The sequence below is a fragment of the Acanthisitta chloris genome, unplaced genomic scaffold, assembly GCF_000695815.1.
Source record: "Acanthisitta chloris isolate BGI_N310 unplaced genomic scaffold, ASM69581v1 scaffold32156, whole genome shotgun sequence".
NCBI classification, from domain to species: Eukaryota; Metazoa; Chordata; class Aves; order Passeriformes; family Acanthisittidae; genus Acanthisitta; species Acanthisitta chloris.
Window position 1 is genome coordinate 1 of NW_008680365.1, and position 15,349 is coordinate 15,349.

The 15,349-nt window shown below is 47.2% G+C and overlaps 3 protein-coding genes across 3 annotated transcripts in view; 2 read left to right on the forward strand and 1 right to left on the reverse strand.

Annotated features, from left to right (window-relative positions):
* The first annotated feature begins 334 nt into the window (after positions 1–334).
* LOC103805041 (centrin-2) lies at positions 335–1,774 on the forward strand. The gene is made up of 3 exons (XM_009077674.1): positions 335–460; positions 1,120–1,257; positions 1,685–1,774. Exons 1-3 carry the CDS (start codon positions 338–340, stop codon positions 1,772–1,774), a joined length of 351 nt encoding a protein of 116 aa, XP_009075922.1. The 5' UTR covers positions 335–337.
* A 1,946-nt stretch (positions 1,775–3,720) lies between these two features.
* Positions 3,721–8,472, reverse strand: LOC103805042 (ES1 protein homolog, mitochondrial-like). The gene is made up of 4 exons (XM_009077676.1): positions 8,330–8,472; positions 6,215–6,386; positions 5,254–5,455; positions 3,721–3,933 (listed from the first exon to the last, which is right to left on the reverse strand). The coding sequence occupies exons 1-4, from the start codon at positions 8,435–8,437 to the stop codon at positions 3,741–3,743; spliced, it is 675 nt and encodes a 224-aa protein (XP_009075924.1). The 5' UTR covers positions 8,438–8,472; the 3' UTR covers positions 3,721–3,740.
* Positions 8,473–12,479: 4,007 nt separating this feature from the next.
* The window catches only part of LOC103805043, a 9,038-nt gene continuing 6,168 nt past the window's right edge, over positions 12,480–15,349 (forward strand). The window contains exons 1-3 of the mRNA XM_009077677.1: positions 12,480–12,540; positions 13,428–13,541; positions 14,632–15,349. The exon at positions 14,632–15,349 is cut by the window's right edge and continues 45 nt beyond it. Coding sequence (XP_009075925.1) covers positions 12,480–12,540; positions 13,428–13,541; positions 14,632–15,349 — 893 coding nt within the window. The remainder of the gene's footprint in view (positions 12,541–13,427; positions 13,542–14,631) is intronic.

The window sequence follows — 15,349 nt, forward strand, 5'->3', positions numbered from 1 at the left end:
TTCTCACTCCTCTCTTCTCTGGCCACAGATACTTCTGTGCAATAACTTTTTTCCCTTTCTTAAATCTGTCATCCCAGAGGTGTTACTGCCACCACTGACTGAATCGGCCTTGGTGACGCTGGTGGGTCCATCCTGGAGCCACTGGCATTGGCTCTGCTGGACATGGGGAAGCTTCTAGCAACTTCTTACAGAAACCAACCCTGTAGCCTCCCACTGCCAAAGCCTGGCCACAAAAACGCACTACAATGTGGTGTTAAGTTCGCCTTTTTCTCCCTCCCCTGTGGTTTTGTGTATCGTTTTATAGGATTTATAACTTCTTTTGTCCTTCCAGGTGGCCATGAGGGCATTGGGCTTTGAACCTAAAAAAGAAGAGATCAAGAAAATGATCTCAGACATCGACAAGGAAGGGACAGGGAAAATCAGCTTCAATGACTTCTTGGCAGTGATGACACAGAAAATGGTGGGTCCAAAAAAAGTGCAAATAAAGGCAGTTTTGAGGATGGCTGAGTATCCTTTTGGGTTTGGTGGAAGATTAGAGCACAATTTTAATCTTAACAACTAAATATGTCAGAGTTAGGGCAGTCACTGACTTGGATTCTATCTCATTTGTCAAGGACAGATGGAAATGACATCATTCACAAGTTTCTATAACAGTCAGAGGTTTGTGTGTGTGTGAGAAAATGAAGAAACTGAAATCAAGGCTTTTTTCCCATATTCCAACTGGCTCTGGCCTGCAGGAAGCTGTTGGAGTGTTGATGTGTGACATGGGGGCATTTTCTGCTCTTGAATTCGAATTTATTTACAGGTGAAATCTCTGGGTTTAAAAATCTGAATGTATGTTGAGAAAAAAACCAGATATTTAATATGAAAGATCCTAATAGTGAAATTTCAAAGACATCTGGCTAGCTAGGACAGAAAAAACATTCCCTGAAAGCCTGAAGTTCAGGAATTCTGTTTGTATCTCTGTCTACCATCAGCTTTTACATGTATCATTCCTACTGACTCCTTTAATTTGCTTCTTGAAGGTTTCTCAATGTGTCAAATCTTTTCTAACTTTTGAGTGTTACCTACAACACGACCACTCGTTTTTCACCTTAAACTTATTCCTCCTTCTTGAAGGCGGAAAAAGATTCCAAGGAGGAGATTCTCAAAGCTTTCAAACTCTTTGATGATGATGAAACTGGCAAAATCTCATTCAAAAACCTCAAACGTGTGGCCAAAGAACTGGGGGAGAACCTCACAGATGAAGAGCTGCAGGTTTGTATCTGGTCTATGCGGGATCTTTATGCTGAAGCTGGTAGGAAAATCCCCTCTCTCCTGGTAGGATTGGAAGCATTTTGGGTTTTGAGGTCAAGGATGGGTTGAGCCCACAGAGCTGTGAAAATGGCAGCAGGAGAATTGCGGTTTTATGGAGTTAAAGGGATGTGAAAGGGACAACTCTGTTCCAAGCACTTTGTTTCTCCCAGGAAATCTCCTATAATATTTTCTATGCAGACTTCTGTATAAATATATTTAGAAAACCCTTTTAGTGTCTAGTTTAGTAAATACTTTGTAGGTCTGACATTGCACTAACACTGTCCCCTCCAGTACAAGTGACTCAAAAGTGGTTCTAATTCTGAATTAATCCAATAATTCTAATCCTGGTCTAATCCACAGCTAATTTCTGATCACAAATCTCTTTCAGGAGATGATTGACGAAGCAGACAGAGATGGGGATGGGGAAGTGAATGAGCAGGAGTTCCTGCGGATCATGAAGAAGACCAGCCTGTACTGAAGCTCAAGGGTATTGACTCATTTGCACATGTACATATGTTAGGTAGATGCCTCACTTTTTTACAGTGTAGTATTTTTTTGGAGACAACAGAAAATATAGGTCAGGATATTTTTTAAGTGGGTGGTTTTAAGGTGTGCTTGTGAGCAGTTCCCCACTGCCACACCGTTTACATGGAGCAACATGGTTGCTGCTTTGTGCTCGTGAGATGTTTACACTGTCCTCAATACACAAACCGTATTTTTGTGATAGTATTCACATCCTTTTCTGACTTAAAAAAATATGTCAAATGATTCTGGTTTAGTAAAGAGAGAACTCAAAACCAAACAGTGCAAATCTCTGTTCCCCAGCAGCTGTGTTTGGGTTTATGCCTTGGTTTGGGCCCAGATGTAGTGAACTCTTTATATGACATATTGGCAGGGATCAGCTCTTTATAATCTGTTTTATGGTGATTTTTTAGGATGTTCTTTTAACTCAGAGTGAATAGACCTCTGCAACTTCACTTGTGTTGAGTTCACATGGTTAAAGAAACCTCTTTGCAAAAGGCAAGTCCCAGTGCTGCTGCTGAGAGCTCTGTGTGCTTGCAGGAATGTTCAGTGGCTGCAAATGTGATTGTATGTAAAATAAAGTGTCTTATTTTAAACCGTCAGAGTTGTGGAAAGAGTTTTGATGCCCACTCTGCAGAAAAAGATGTGGACAGGCTGGAGAGTGTCCAGAGGAAGGCCACAAGGATGGTCCAAGGCCTGGGAAGCTGCTGAGAGAACTGGGGTTGTTCAGCATTGGGGAAATGAGATTTAGGGGAGACCTTATCACCATGTTCCAGTATTTAAATGGTGGATACAAAAAATATGGCAACTCCCTTTTTACAAGTAGTCATGTGGAAAAGATGAAGGCTAATAGGTACAGGTTATTCCTGGAGAAATTCCAATAGGCACAAGAGGACAATTTTTCACAATGAGAACAACCAGTCATTGGAATAATCCCCCCAGGGATTATTCCCCAACTCTGGACACTTCTAAAAAAGACTCAGCAGAACAGGGTGCTGAGCCATCCTATCTAGATGGTGCTTTTGCAAAGAAAGGTTGGACCAGATGAACCTTGAGGTCCTTCCAACTTGGAATTCTATGGTTCTGTTAATAAAAGAGAAGAATTTAACCTCTTCCCATCGGACCTGTTTGCTAACATTGGTTTGGTTCAGCTTTTCCCAATGTCACATTCATGCCCAAGGCTGGCATCTGACAAATCCCAGCAAAACAAGGAGGCTTTGTTGCTGGCAACTTCTTGGACCATTTTCCTCAATCACTGGCCCACCAGTGGCAATAAGAGCATGTCCTAATCCAGAGGGAAAGGCAGAAATGGAAGCAGAATTCAGCCCATGTAAAAATAGCAGGTTTTATTTAGTAGCAGAACTGTGTTCCTTCCTTTGTGGGCTGAGGGGTGTGGAGAGAGCCTGAAGTTTTGTGGAAGCCTGACTCCTGCATGGCCTTAAGCTGAAGGAGGGCAGGGTTAGATGGGATATTGGGAAAGAATTCTTCCCTGTGAGGCACTGGCACAGGTTGCCCAGAGAAGCTGTGGCTGCCCCATCCCTGGAAGTGTTTCAGGCCAGGCTGGACAGGGCTTGGAGCAACCTGGGCTAGTGGAAGGTGCCCCTGCCCATGGCAGGGGGTGGATGAGATGAGCTTTAAGGACCCTTCCAACCCAAACCATTCCACAATTCTATGCCAGCTCAATGCATGCACACAGTCCAGTTCCTGGCAGTTTGCTGTCAGTGAGTGATGCATCCTTGGCAGAACACAACAACTCCTACATTGCTCTGGAATTCTCCACCTCAACAACCACCAGTGGTCCGGGGAGGTTGTGGAGGGGGGAAGAACTCCATTTGAGTGCCACTTTGCCTATTGTGTGTGGGTGTAATAGGGGAAGGACATTATTCAAGGAGGAGGAACTGCATTCTGTGCCTCCATGGCATTCAGGCAAGCCTGACCACTTCTTTGACCATTTTTCCAATGCCATCATAGATCTCATGGATGGGAGCATTACACATGAAGGCACTGGTGGTCACCAGCTTGTTCTTGGTGTCCACGTGAATTTCGGTGACGTGTTTGTTCACGTGCTTGCAGCCAAGTTCCCTCATGGTCTCAGCAGTCTTTGCATAAGGCCATCTGCAAGGAAGAAAGAGAAATAAACCCTGAGTGGGGAAGTTGTCATTACACAGGGTGGTTGGATGAAGGCCTAGAGTGAAAAAGTATCTTGATTAGAGAGAGATGGGTGGTCCCTCACAAAACCTGCTCAATGGGATCCAAATATTAGGGAAAATGTCTTCCCTGTTAGTGTAGTCAGGCACTGGAATGTTGCTGAGAGAGATGGTGGAGTCACCATCCCTGCAAGTGTTTAAGAGGCATCTGGATCTGGCACTGAAAGATATGGTTTAGGGTTAGGGTGTCACAGCAGTGACAAGTTAATGGATGCTGTCAATGATCTTAAAGGTTTTATCCAAGTTTGATGATTCTATGATACTATGAAATCTCTTGCCAGAGGAGCTTCTCCAGGACTACAGAACCAGGAAAACCTCCAGATTACACTGAGTTAAAAATCTGAAGGAAAGCCAAAATAAGACCTTGATATTCCACTTCCTGACTCTGCCAACTGCAGACTTAGTGTTTATGCAATCAAAGAATCACAGATTGGTTTGGGTTGGAAGGGACCTTAATGCTCATCCAGTTCCCCCCTTGCCACAGGCAGGGACACCTTTACCTAGACCAGGTTGCTCCAGGCCCTATCCAACCTGGCCTTGAACACTCCCAGGGATGGGGCAGCCACAGCTTCTCTGGGCAACAATTACATTTAGGTTTAGGGGTTTCTTTTTCACCAGCTTCCCATAAGTGCCATTCCTTCCTAGCAAGAGCCATTCACATTCCTTCTGTGCCACCAGGAGAATTCAGTCACAGCTTTCCTGTAGGAGTAAGAACAGTTTAACCCCCTCCTTTTCTTAACACCCCACGCCTCGTGCAATCATCCTGCTCATCCCAGTGCTGTGGTATCTTTCCTACCCTAGGAGCACACAAGGAACATGAGATGGTGCTATATGCATTGGGGAGGCAAATAGGAGTTTGTATTTAAAACAAAGTGCCTCACTTTAAGCCATCAGAATTGTGGAAAGAAGTAGACAAAAATGTACATAGATCTCGTGATACGTCATTCCTTCTGATCTGCTGAGAAATTATAAAATGAATCTTCCAGGTGCTTGAGGAGTTTCAGCTTTAACCTGTTAAGCCCTCAAAAGGGCTGTAGGTACCAAAGGCCTTGCTCAAAGGCAGCAACTACAGCAGAGCTGAGTTTGTTCTCAGAAATAATGTTCAGCTCATCACTTCTGATACGTGGTCAGGATCATTAGGACAGGATGCTCTGTGCTTTGCAGGGGGCCTTGCTGGTTCTATGATGTCTATGGTGGCATTTCCCATCAGTACTCCAAGGTTACTTACTTCTCACACTCGGTGTCATGCCCCACAGTCAGCTCACAGCCGGGGAAGATCTTGGCTGCCAGCACTGGGGAGATGCAGCACAGCCCAATGGGCTTCTGGGCAGCATGGAATGCTCTCAGGACATCCTCCACCTCCTTGGAGATGGTGCAGTTCTTGCCTTGGGTAGCCCACGTGCTCAGGTTTTTAGCCACTCCAAAGCCACCTGAGAAAAGTGAAACAGATTAGACTGGGAGATTATACACAGGGCAGGATTTTTTCCAGGTATTGCTTGGTGGAATTACGGACTGGATTTGGTGGATGGCAGCATTTGTCCAGTGTCAACGGAAGAATTAAAACAGAGATCCTGAACCTTTGTGAGCTGAGTGTCAAGAGCTGAGGCATCCAAGCACCTCCCTTGCTTCCACACTGACCCAAAGAAGAGAGGTGCTGATGCTCCATGGGTGCTGTGCTTCACCCATCAGTTCTTTTCTGAGTTAAGGTGAAAATGCTGACAATGTTTTCCCTTGCTTAATTCTTGCTTCAGGCCTCATCCACCCCCACTGGAATCTCATGGTCATATTTTCCCTAAAGATGAGGTGCCAGACTGACCAAGATTTCTGCTTTTGAGACACCCCTCTCTGTCCCAGCCTCTTTTCCTGGGAAGGGGGAGGGTATGGTGGGGAAGGAAGGGATAGTTTTCCAGCTAGTGACAACAAATCCTGGTGGATGGTTCAGAGGATAATTTAGTTGGCAGCTACCTGCCCTCTCCTCTTGGCATCAGCTTGTCGTTGCCATGTTCTCTTCTGATCTAAGTCCAAGCTAGAGAGCTAGTGCCAGCATGGACGGAAGGTGTCTGCCCTTCCAATCCCTGCTTCCAGCATGTCTTTTCCAGTTCCTCTCTAGCCCAAGGCTCCCATGTCATTCCAGGCTTATCTAAGCTGTTCCCAAGACTGTGGACATGCAGACCCTGGACTCATCCTACCTGGAATGATCAGGGCATCCAGCTCCTTGACATCCAGCTTAGCCAGATCCTTGATGTTCCCTCTGGCTATCCTGGCACTTTCAACCAGCACATTGCGCTTCTCTGTCGTTGGCTGTCCCTTCATGTGGTCCACCACATGCATCTGGGCCACATCAGGAGCATAAACCTCTGCCTGGAGGGATGGGAAAGGTCTGTTATCCTTCAAGTGTGATGGATAAACATGTCCAAGGTCACAGGTAATGAGTGAAAATGCTGAGTGACTGTGTTGGGAAAGAATTTTGCCAGTGAATGCTGTGACCTTCAGATTTTGACCAGGTTTGCTTCCCTACTCCCTTGGGTCTGCTGCTAGCATCAGGCAAGTAGTTGAGGGAGGGATGGAGGGAAGAAAGAAAGGAGAGAGGGAGGGAAGAAGGGAGGAAGAAAGGAAGGAAATATTTTGTAGCTGCACAGGGACAAAGCAGCAAAGGAGGGAGGGAGGGAAAAGAAATCTTCTCTAGCTTCTGCACAGGGACATAGCAGGGAGCTCATGCTGCTTGTTTTGGGAGCCGAAGAGCCCTTGGTGAAGCTGTTTCTTAGCAGTTTCCATCCATACCCCAATGAATGCCCCTCACCAGCACAGACCCACAGAGCCAGTGGTACCCTGTGAGTGCTGACCACCCAGCCAGCTGCTGTCCCACCACGTGCTTCCCCCAGAGACAGGACTTGGAGTTTCCTCTCCACAGATACTGTTTTCCCAAAGTCAGAGTGTTTTTCTGGCAAATGCTTCCGCTTCCGTCAGAACTTAGAAGCTCACGTGCAGAAATGAAGAGCGGAGGGAGGAAAACAGATAGCTGAAAGATTTTGGGACTGTACAAATTGTGCAGTTCTGGGCCCCACAATTTAAGAAGGATGTTAAGGAACTCAAAGGTGTCCAGAGAAGGGCAAAGCTGGTGACAGGGCTGGAAGGAATGTCCCATGGGAGCAGCTGAGGACTTTGGGCTTGTCTAGTTTGGAGAAAAGGAGGCTGAGGAGCTCTCTGCAGTTTCCCAAACAGGGAACATGGAGACGGAGGTACTGATCTCTCCTCCCTTCCTAATGAAATATTCTATTCTATGTTGTTCTTTGTTTCCTTAAGCAAGCATGACCGAAGAATAAAGAGGGATGGAAACAACGCCCGATTTTCCTCCACTAGAGGCCTCTGCCGACCCAGGGATGAGGGCACGATGCAGCAGCTCCAGGAGAGGAAAAAAGGCAGAATTATACCCAGCAGAGAAAAGGTTTGGATAAGTCTCATCTTGGAGCCAAACAGAGAAGGCACAGTTTGAAGGGCTTGAATTGGGCGGGTCCACAGCACACGGAGATCACCACTGTGCCTCTCTGTTCCATGGGGTAATTCCAACTCCAAGGGGCATGGCTCTGACCCTGACGTGTGCACGGCTCAGAGCTGAGTGTAATGTTCCATAGAGCTTCTCGCCCTCCTCTTCCAATCTCGCAGAGTGGCTCTCCTGACTAAGGGCATATTAGAGTGGCTGCTTGAGGGTCACCTTTTCTACCCCTCCTCAAGTTCAACTCACAAGAACTTGTCTGTTCTCTCATCAGAGCAGCTGTGGCTGCCCCATCCCTGGAAATGTTCCAGGCCAGGTTGAATGTGGCTTGGAACAACCTGGACTAGTGGAAGTTGCCCCTGCCCATGGTGCAGGGGTGGAATGAGATCACCTTTAAGGTACTTCCAGCCCAAACCATACTCGGATTCTATGGTTCTATGATTCAATTTTCACTTCTAATCTTTGCCGTGTTAAAAAGATTAATTTAAAACAGCCCAAATCAAAATTCTTAAACTGAAATACCAGAGCAGAAAAGAGGATGTGCAAGCCAAAAAAGAATAGAGAAAGCATTCAGGAAAGCTTGTTTCAGAGTTTGGATACACTGGACACCGAGCACGGAGCCAATCCCAGCATGCAGCAAAGCTGTGAGAGGCATGGAGTAGGGAGTTCTCCTATGCTGCAATTCCCTTTGACTCCAGACATTGCTGCTTTCTGAGCGGTTTGTCTTAGAGACAAGGAGGAGAGAGGTTGAGAAGCAGAGCAGGGCAAAAGGAGCCAGAACTGGAGCAGGAGCCTGCCCAGTGCTTCTTACCTGTGCCCCCTCCCTGCTGAGATGCACCAGCACAGCAGAAGACTCATGGATCTCACTCCCATCGTACACCCCACAGCCAGCCAGCACGACAGCCACTCTCTTTCCCATGGCCACAACCAGAGCAGCAGGATTCCCTGGAGAGCCCCAAACTGTTGTGTAGCTCTGTTTGCTGCCTGTAGCCTTTTATAGCATGCTCCCTCCCCCAGGAGCAGGTGGGGCCAGAAGGGTTGGGCTGAATTTCTTACTGGCAGGAAGGTTTTATTTCCAGCTGCACAGGCAGGGCATGCAAATACTGTTTGTTTCCTCAACTGACTGCTTCCTTACAACCCTTCTTCCCAGCATGTTGTCTCCAAAGCAGCCCCAGCTGACCAGACCTGTGCAACAGAGCAGCAGTGTTTTTCTTTCTCAGCTATTGATTTTCCATTCTATTTCAGACTAAAGAACCAAAGTCTTTCACAGAAGATGCTACCACAGGGAGCCTGCCCAGAGCAAGTATTCAAGCCAGTGCATTCCTCTCTGTGCCCCATTTTTAAAAAATTCTATACTGCATAGGCAGCCTCAGACTTTTAACATCAAGATTTTGTTTTCTGACCCTAAATGTTATTTCAATCAGATCAGATTACACATAGCTGTGGTTGTTTCCTGGCCTTTGGGTCCTGAGGTTGGAAATTAACAGTCATAGAGTCATAGAATCTCCTGAGTTGAGAGGGATCCACAAGGATCATTGAGTCCAACTCCTGCACAGGACAACCCCTACAATCCCACCATGTACCCAAGAGCATTGTCCAAACACTCCATGAGATCTGGGATATCTTGATTCTTCATCAACAGCACCATCTCTCCATCTGCCAGGGAAATGGTACCAGCAATTGGCAGAGCCCTGACCTCTGAAGGGGCACCAGGCAACAGGATTTACAGCCTCTTGCTCCCTTGCTCATGCAAAGGTTTGTTCTTCCCTGCCCTTGTTCTGCTCACACCTGAAATCACTGTGTACCTCTGTTTCAGCTTGGCCCTAGTGAAATAACTGTAGCCTGTGGAGGCTGACTTGCCACTCTTCATGAAAGAACAAAAAACTTCATGCAACACAGCTAAAGGATGTTTTCCAGGGGTTATTTATAAGGCATGTACCTTGGGTTTCTGTCATGTTTAGAAGAGACACGAAGTACATTGTGTGTGGGGTGAATTAGTGTTTTGGTGAGTTGGTTAGTCAGAGCAGGCCTGAGGAGGAGGCTTATTGCTGCTGCATGTGACTTCATTTATTGCATGTATCTCCCAAAACGAGGCATTTCAGGCACCACATACTCCCAGCTGCTACCTGTCCAAGCAGGAACAAGAAGCATGTGAGAGAGGATTGCCATCCCACTAATCTAACACAGACTTTGCCTCTCAGTCATTTTTATTACCCAGAATGGGAATTAAACGGTGAGATAGATGGGAAAAAGACCCAAAGCCTTTGCACTGCTGATTGTTTTGCTATCTAAGGAATTCTAACTATGGTTTAGACGTGTATTATTTCCTCTTGCATGAAAAAACAGCTGAATCATGCTGCAACTTGAACAGATAGTTTCTTCTTCATCCAGCTGGTTGGGGAGCAGTTCCGTTAGTGATGGAACAAACATAGCCAGAGGCTGGTGATTTAAAGAAACTGCTTGCTGTAAACCACATTGTTTAGCTCTGCCTGTTGCAAACTGCCTGGGTTGGTTCCCCTTACTGGTCTAATTGGTTTGGTGTAACTGGACAAACCAGGCTTGTTTCTTCCTTATGGAACAACATCTGTCTCAATAGACATGTCAAACCTAAAGATCTATCTACAATAAGCAGATTACTGATAAACAACGCTTCTCAGCTGGGTTATTCCATTCTGTGTGGCAATATCTGCACACATTTATGATGGTAGAGACATTGGGCTTTGATATTAACACCTTCCTTTAGTCTGTATTAATATTCTAGCAAAGATGGGTGTGAAGGAACCCTCTAGGCTCAAAGCTCTTCTTAAAGGCTGAATATGTTCAAAGATAACTGTCCTCCAAAGCACTGAAGAAACCAGGAAGGTTTGTAAGGCGTTACAGGGATCTGGCAGCACAATGGAAGTGTGCCATCATGCTCTAGCTGGCTCAGAGAGCAGGAGGAGTCAGATCCTCCCCCATTAACCATGGACCCTGACAGTCTGGGGTTGTTCTGGATGTAGCTACAGTTTTAATGCCTCTTGGATAATCCCACGGGCCTGACTTCAAGCTCCAGACAGTGCAACTCCAAGTCCCATTTTCACAGCTTTTCTGTCCTCCAGCCCTGGCTGTGGAGCATGACTTCTGGGAGAGTCACAGAATCAATGAGGTTGGAAAGGTCCTCTGAGATCAAGTTCAACCTATGACCTAACACCGCCATGTCAACCAGACCATGGCACTAAGTGCCACGTCCAGGCTCTCCTTAAACACCTCCAGGAATGGTGACTCCGTCACCTCTCTGGGCAGTCCATTCCAGTGTCTAATCACCCTTTCTGTGAAGAAATTCCTCCTGATGATTAACCTGAACCTCCTCTGGCACAGTTTGAGACTATGTCCTCTCCTCCTGTCACTATTTGTCTGGGAGAAGAGACTGACCCCCACCTTTCTACAATCACCTGTCAGGGAGCTGTAGAGACAGTCCATTCTCTAATCACCCTTTCTGTGAAGAAATTCCTCCTGATGATTAACCTGAACCTCCTCTGGCACAGTTTGAGACTATGTCCTCTCCTCCTGTCACTATTTGTCTGGGAGAAGAGACTGACCCCCACCTTTCTACAATCACCTGTCAGGGAGCTGTAGAGACTGAGCCTCCTCTTAACGGAGAACATAGGATCTCCCAAGAGGAACATCAGAGTTTGCTGCTGGAGGGTCTCTGCAGACCCATCCTTGACCAGCCCAGTAACATCAGTGTGAAGCTCTTCATACTGTTCTGCATCGTTTATCTTGTGAGGTGAGTGGAATTTGCTTTAATTGGGACTGATGGGAACAGGAGCTGAGTCCTTCATGGGAATGATCCCTACACTGGTCCATCAGACACAAAGAAAATGACAGAGGAGTGTATGTAGAGGCAGACAAGTGTTGTCCCTGTTTCCATCAAAGCTCTGTAAGCTCTCACAGAACAGTTCTCTGACAAATTCCTCTTTGACTTGTGACCCAACATGATCCCAAGGCCACTGTCCACTGCTTTCTGCAGCCTCTCCTCTATCCATAAACACCTCTATGCCCTGACCACATATTCTCCGTGGGAAGCAGCAGGAAGCTGTCAATAGGTCCTTCATATTGCCTTTGGGATAGAGCAGCAATCCTGGCAATGAGTGACACTCCCTGTCTGCACAGGTCTCCTGAAAAGCCAACAAGGCTCCTCCAGACTGGATCAGATGGATGTGGAGTGACAGATGAACAGAAGTCACCTTTAAGGGAATGGCACTGAGTCTGCCCTGGATTTGCCCAGCACGGGGTGGTGATGCCAGGCATTCAGAGCTGTGACAGGGACAAACAGCAGGACCATGGCCAGTGTTAGGAGAAACAACTGGTCCCCAGAGAGCTCCTGGGCTTGCGAAGTGCTTGTTTGCTCCAGCAAGGTGGATTCTTGCAAAAACCTTCATTTTAACCAGTGCAATTTCCTGCTGGCAGGAGCAAAAAGGCAGTAAGAGCAATAAACCCTCAGCCTCACTTTTCTAGTGTCTTTTCTAACAAGGGTTAATCAACAGTAAAATTAAGAGGCCCCTGGAGGGAGCTACCAGCAGCCCATGCTGACTCACAGCCCCAAATTTATTGCAGGAGCGATTCATTTGCATTTCCTCCCGCATGCAGAGAGCAACACTAACAGAAGCGGTTTGTAGGGAAAAAGCAGGGAGGAGCCAGCGGAGTTGCTTTGGTTATAAAGAGCATGGGAGGAAAGGGATGCGGCAGTGCAGATCTCAGCCGGGACTCCAGCGCACAGGGATGGCCGAGAGCAGCGCTGACTCACTGCATTCCTCCGTCGGGTTCCTGAGCATTTCCGCAGGTAGGGATCCACTCCTGGCATGGGAGATGGGCTTGGGACTGGCTTTCCGGGACGCCAGCGGAGTTGCTTTGGTTATAAAGAGCATGGGAGGAAAGGGATGCGGCAGTGCAGATCTCAGCCGGGACTCCAGCGCACAGGGATGGCCGAGAGCAGCGCTGACTCACTGCATTCCTCCGTCGGGTTCCTGAGCATTTCCGCAGGTAGGGATCCACTCCTGGCATGGGAGATGGGCTTGGGACTGGCTTTCCGGGACAACCCCATTTTCGAAGGGGGTTAAAGAGGCTATTTATTCACAAGCTTCTTTGCCTTGGGTAAAGCTTTTCAATCCAGAGATCTCTGTGCCTGACTCAGCAGCCAACAAAATATTTGTCTTGGCTTCCCAGTGCTGGCCTGAAGTTCTGTGCTCGCTCCATCCTGGGTAGGAAGCAAATCCAAACTTTTTTGTAGTCATTGTAATAAATCATCTCTGTTTGGATGCTCTCTCCTCCCTTATCCTTTTCTAGCTCTGTTTTCTGTGTTCACTCATTTGCTCCTTCTTTGTGTGTCATCTTTCTGCCCCTTTGCATTTTCAGGCTGGTTTTCTGTTGGCACAAGGCTGACGTGATTATCCCCAGGGAGTGTGTGTCTGTCTGCCTTCTGTGTACTATAATCATGCATTTTTACCTTTTCCTGGCAAAGGGGGAGCACTTTCAAACACCTTCACGGAATCCCAGAGCAGTTCGAGTCGGAAGGGACCTTAAAGCTCATCCCATTCCACCCCCTGCCGTGGGCAGGGACCCCATCCACTAGACCAGGTTGCTCCAGGCCCTGTCCAACCTGGCCTTGATGGGATGGGGCATCCACAACTTCTCTGGACAGCCTGAAATGATTAATTTCAAGTTTCTTTAAAACCACACACCCAGAAAAGAAGTAAGACCTTGGACACAAATGAAGTTACAACACTCCCCCAGCAACTTAGGTTTTATTATTTGCAGATCTTGTACTGTTATTTTTCATCTATTCCCTGTGCTGTCCACTCTGGTTCTCTCCTTGGTTTTTGGGCCAAGTTTACAAGATCTTTCTCCTTTCCCACCTCCTTGTCCCACAGGATCTCTCTTGCTGGCAGTGCATTTCTACAGTTCACACAGAGCAGCTCCTCTGATCCCCAGCACAGCTCTTGGAGTCCTTCTGCTGATTTTATCTGCTCTTTTGGCTTATTCAGGTAAGATCTGGAGGGTGGCAGCTGCAAGGCCTCCTCATCTACATGCTTCATGTTCTGAGGCTGCTTTGCCAACAGGTTGATACTAACAGTGGCAGGCTCACCAAATCACTGATCCCTTCTCCTAGAGGAGTAGGTTGCCCAGGAGGTTGTTGACACCCCATCCCTGGAAGTGTTCCAGCCAGGTTGGACAGGGCTTGGAGCAACCTGGGCTAGTGGAAGGTGTCCCTGTCCATGGTGGGGGTGGAACCAGATGAGCTTTAAGGTCCTTTCAACCCAAACCATTCTGTGATTCTGTGTCAGGACAGCAAATTTTTCCTATACAGGCAAGAATAGAAAACAATATTCGTTTTAAACAAATGCTGTACCAGGATCTCTCAGAGTTTTAACACACTGAATTTCTCTAAAGAGGGCTCCCAGGCCTTCTGAGAGCATCCATGGATTGAAATGTCCATGTGTAAATGCCAAGAGATTACCTATCTGAGGAAAAAAATCCCTGCCTATAGCAAAGTCCACACATTTTAGAATGATAATAACTCAGAGTTATTTCTCCTGTTTAACTTGGAGCAATGAGGACATGAAAATCAGAGAACCACAGAATCATTAAGGCTGTAAAATATCTCTAAAATCATAGAATACAACCATCAATGCAGCAGCACCACCACATTCACCACTAAACCATATCCTCAGGTGCCACATCCATGTGTTGAATACTTCCAGGGATCGTAACCCCACCACTGCCCTGGGCAACTTCTTACGATGCTTTACGACCCCGTCTGTGGAGAAATTTTCCTTAATATTCAATCTAAAACTCCCCTGCTGCAACTTAAGGTCATTTTCTCTTGTCCTGCCACTTGTTACCTGGGAGAAGAAAGTGACACCCACATCACTACAGCCTTCTTTCAGGTAGTTGTAGAGAGTGATAAGGTCTCCCCTGAGCCTCCTTTTCTCCAGGAGAAATCTAGCATCATGCATGACTTGTGCAGCTCCATGCTGGCACAGTGATCATGCTTCCCACCTGTCCTAACTCCTGCTTCCCACATCCTACTGTCTTGAAATCACAGTCCTGTCTCCACTGTTATCTGTTCCACAGGGATTCGGAGAAGCCTAAGAGATGCCTCCCTGTTCTTATCTCTCTGCCTGACCATCTCAGCATTCTGGTGTGGCTATGGAGTGACCTTCATCCTGGCAGGGCAAGGAGTGTTGGAGGGCACCAGGGATTTCCGCGATGCCTTGGTGCCTGGTCTGGTCACCTTTGCTTTGGCACTGCTCCTGGTTGCTGTGGTGGGATTCCTGTGTGGAGAGGCCGTCCTGGCCATGATTGCTTCTGCTGTCTCCCTTGCCAGTGCCCATGAAGTGGCTCTGCATTACAGCTCCACACTGGGTTCCTCTGCTGTGGCTTGCAATTACATGATTGTCTGCTTGGTTGGTGGTTACTTTGCTCTGGGAAGGATTCTCCACTTCCTAACCAAAGAGAAAATTGCCCTCCCTGGCACAGATCTGACCAAGCCAAAGCCCCATGAACAGATCCAGTCCACTGGTGGCAGCATCAATCATTTTGCAGCCACTGGGCTGATCTTGAACATGCTGTCTACCAGTGTCTTTGGCTGCAGACTCCTGGGTGTCACCAGCAAACTCTTCATCGGCCAAGTGCCCTGGCTGTGGGCAGCTGGGATCTACCAGATTGGTATCTGCATTCTATCCTACCGTGCAATGGATGTTCTAATGGCCACAGCCTTTGGGTTCACTTCCATCCTCAAATTTGCTGGAGGCTATTGCCTTCTGTACCCAATCTGGCAGCTGGAAGAGCC

Bases quoted from the DNA above. Each gene is read 5' to 3' on its own strand.
- LOC103805041 (XM_009077674.1), top strand. From the start codon at position 338: ATGAGGGCATTGGGCTTTGAACCTAAAAAAGAAGAGATCAAGAAAATG. The intron at 461-1,119 runs GTGGGTCCAAAA...TCCTTCTTGAAG, and splicing joins CAGTGATGACACAGAAAATG to GCGGAAAAAGATTCCAAGGA. The intron at 1,258-1,684 runs GTTTGTATCTGG...AATCTCTTTCAG, and splicing joins TCACAGATGAAGAGCTGCAG to GAGATGATTGACGAAGCAGA.
- LOC103805042 (XM_009077676.1), bottom strand. From the start codon at position 8,437: ATGGGAAAGAGAGTGGCTGTCGTGCTGGCTGGCTGTGGGGTGTACGAT. The intron at 5,456-6,214 runs GTAGGATGAGTC...CACTTTTCTCAG, and splicing joins GGATGCCCTGATCATTCCAG to GTGGCTTTGGAGTGGCTAAA. The intron at 3,934-5,253 runs GTAAGTAACCTT...TCTTCCTTGCAG, and splicing joins CATGACACCGAGTGTGAGAA to ATGGCCTTATGCAAAGACTG.